This window comes from Nannospalax galili, unplaced genomic scaffold (genome assembly GCF_000622305.1).
Source record: "Nannospalax galili isolate Female #2095 unplaced genomic scaffold, S.galili_v1.0 scaffold29006, whole genome shotgun sequence".
NCBI classification, from domain to species: Eukaryota; Metazoa; Chordata; class Mammalia; order Rodentia; family Spalacidae; genus Nannospalax; species Nannospalax galili.
In genome coordinates, this window is record NW_008355251.1 from 1,082 (window position 1) to 2,579 (window position 1,498).

A 1,498-nucleotide genomic window follows, 5' to 3' on the forward strand; every position below is an offset into this window, starting at 1 on the left:
GATGAGCCACTCCAAGGGCATGGTGCTTCTCACCTTTGGCAATTTCTTATGTGGGTAGACAAACTCTGAGTAATCAGATCATTCTGGCTATAGTTGAGAATCTTGAAGGCAGACTGGGAGAGAAAAAGTATCTTTCCTTGGTCATATCCTATGACAAACAAAAATACATCTACTACCCTGAGAATAAAGTGTTTCAGTTAATCATCTGACAGAAAGGTGAGCTTATAATTTGTTTCTGTGTATGGACTGGTGGCACTAAGACAGGGCTGAATTTGTTTGGGATAGAATCCTGTCATTCCAAATAGAATACTATTGAAAAGATAATGCTACTGCCACAAGATTCTGTCTTCAGAGCTTCACTGGATGGGGACCCCTGAGCAAAGACCTGAGAGTTCTGGTTCTGGGTGGGATTGAAAATATATGTCCTAACAAGCACCCCAGGGCAAGGCAGAACTACACATGTAGAAATACTGGCCCAGGTCTCTAGCAAGACTCCCACATAAGGAAAACCAAGACTAGGGGAAGGCAAGAGTCTCCCCAATGAGGGGATATAGCCACAGGCGAAGCATGGGCTACAAGGGAACTGGGGATACAGGGCTGAGTGTTGGTGGGGACGGGGCTCTGTGCTTCCTCCATTTCTAGGCCAGGATTTAGACTGTAATAGTATATGAACTTAAGCAAGTAACTAATGAGCTCATGCCTTTGTTTCCTCACCTCTAAAGGGAGACATCTCCTTCCTTGATAGTTATCTAACTGTTCATTTACAGGCAATGTCTGGCATGTTTGAGCACTCACTGACCACGGCTACCATTATTATCACTGGAGTTCTCCTCCTTGTCTTCCTCATAGAGGAGTAACCAATGAGATAGGTTTGTCCAGGATTGAGGTGAGGGGAAGTTTCCTAGGATATAGGACAATCTCAAGCCAGTGATAATAGCCATGCTTGGAGAAATAGCCCTCCTCTAACCCAACACCCTCCCTGTCCCCAGGGCACAAAGAAGCCAGAGGATCCCTTGGGCTCTGGAGCAGACCCAGCTGAGCAAAGTCCTACTGCTGATCTACTGCTAGGTCAGCAGGCCTCCTCTGGGCTTCAACAGAAACTCAAGGAAGTAGTCACTCAGTCCCCCCAGAACAGGCCTCACCTGATGGCAATAAGTGCCCGAGCAGCCTTGCTGCGAATCTCAGCATTATCACTAAGGAGCTTCTCCTTAAGACAGGGCACAGCGTGGCTGTCCAGTGCCTCAGTGGCATCTTCCTGCAGACATGGTGCCAGGATATCCAGGATGAGTTCCTGAATGTTCTTCTCCTCCTTCTGAAGCTTCCACACCAGTGAGGGGATCAGGCCGCTCTTGACAATGCCCTGGGCCCCTGCAGAACAGGAAAAAGGCATTGGGGATTCAACATTCCCTTCCCCAATGCTGACTGGTCTGCCGAGGTGGGGTGGATTGATAGGAGGAACAGGCAGAGGCCTGGGCAGCTGCAGGAGCCCATGGGCACA

General features: G+C 48.7%; 1 protein-coding gene across 1 annotated transcript in view; it reads right to left on the reverse strand.

Annotated features, from left to right (window-relative positions):
* LOC103749432 (radial spoke head 14 homolog) overlaps window positions 1-1,368 on the reverse strand; it is a gene marked incomplete at both ends in the record, with an annotated part of 2,196 nt that extends 828 nt beyond the window's left edge. Inside the window, one exon of the mRNA XM_008852318.1 lies at window positions 1,143-1,368. Coding sequence (XP_008850540.1) covers window positions 1,143-1,368 — 226 coding nt within the window. The remainder of the gene's footprint in view (window positions 1-1,142) is intronic.
* Window positions 1,369-1,498: the final 130 nt, after the last annotated feature.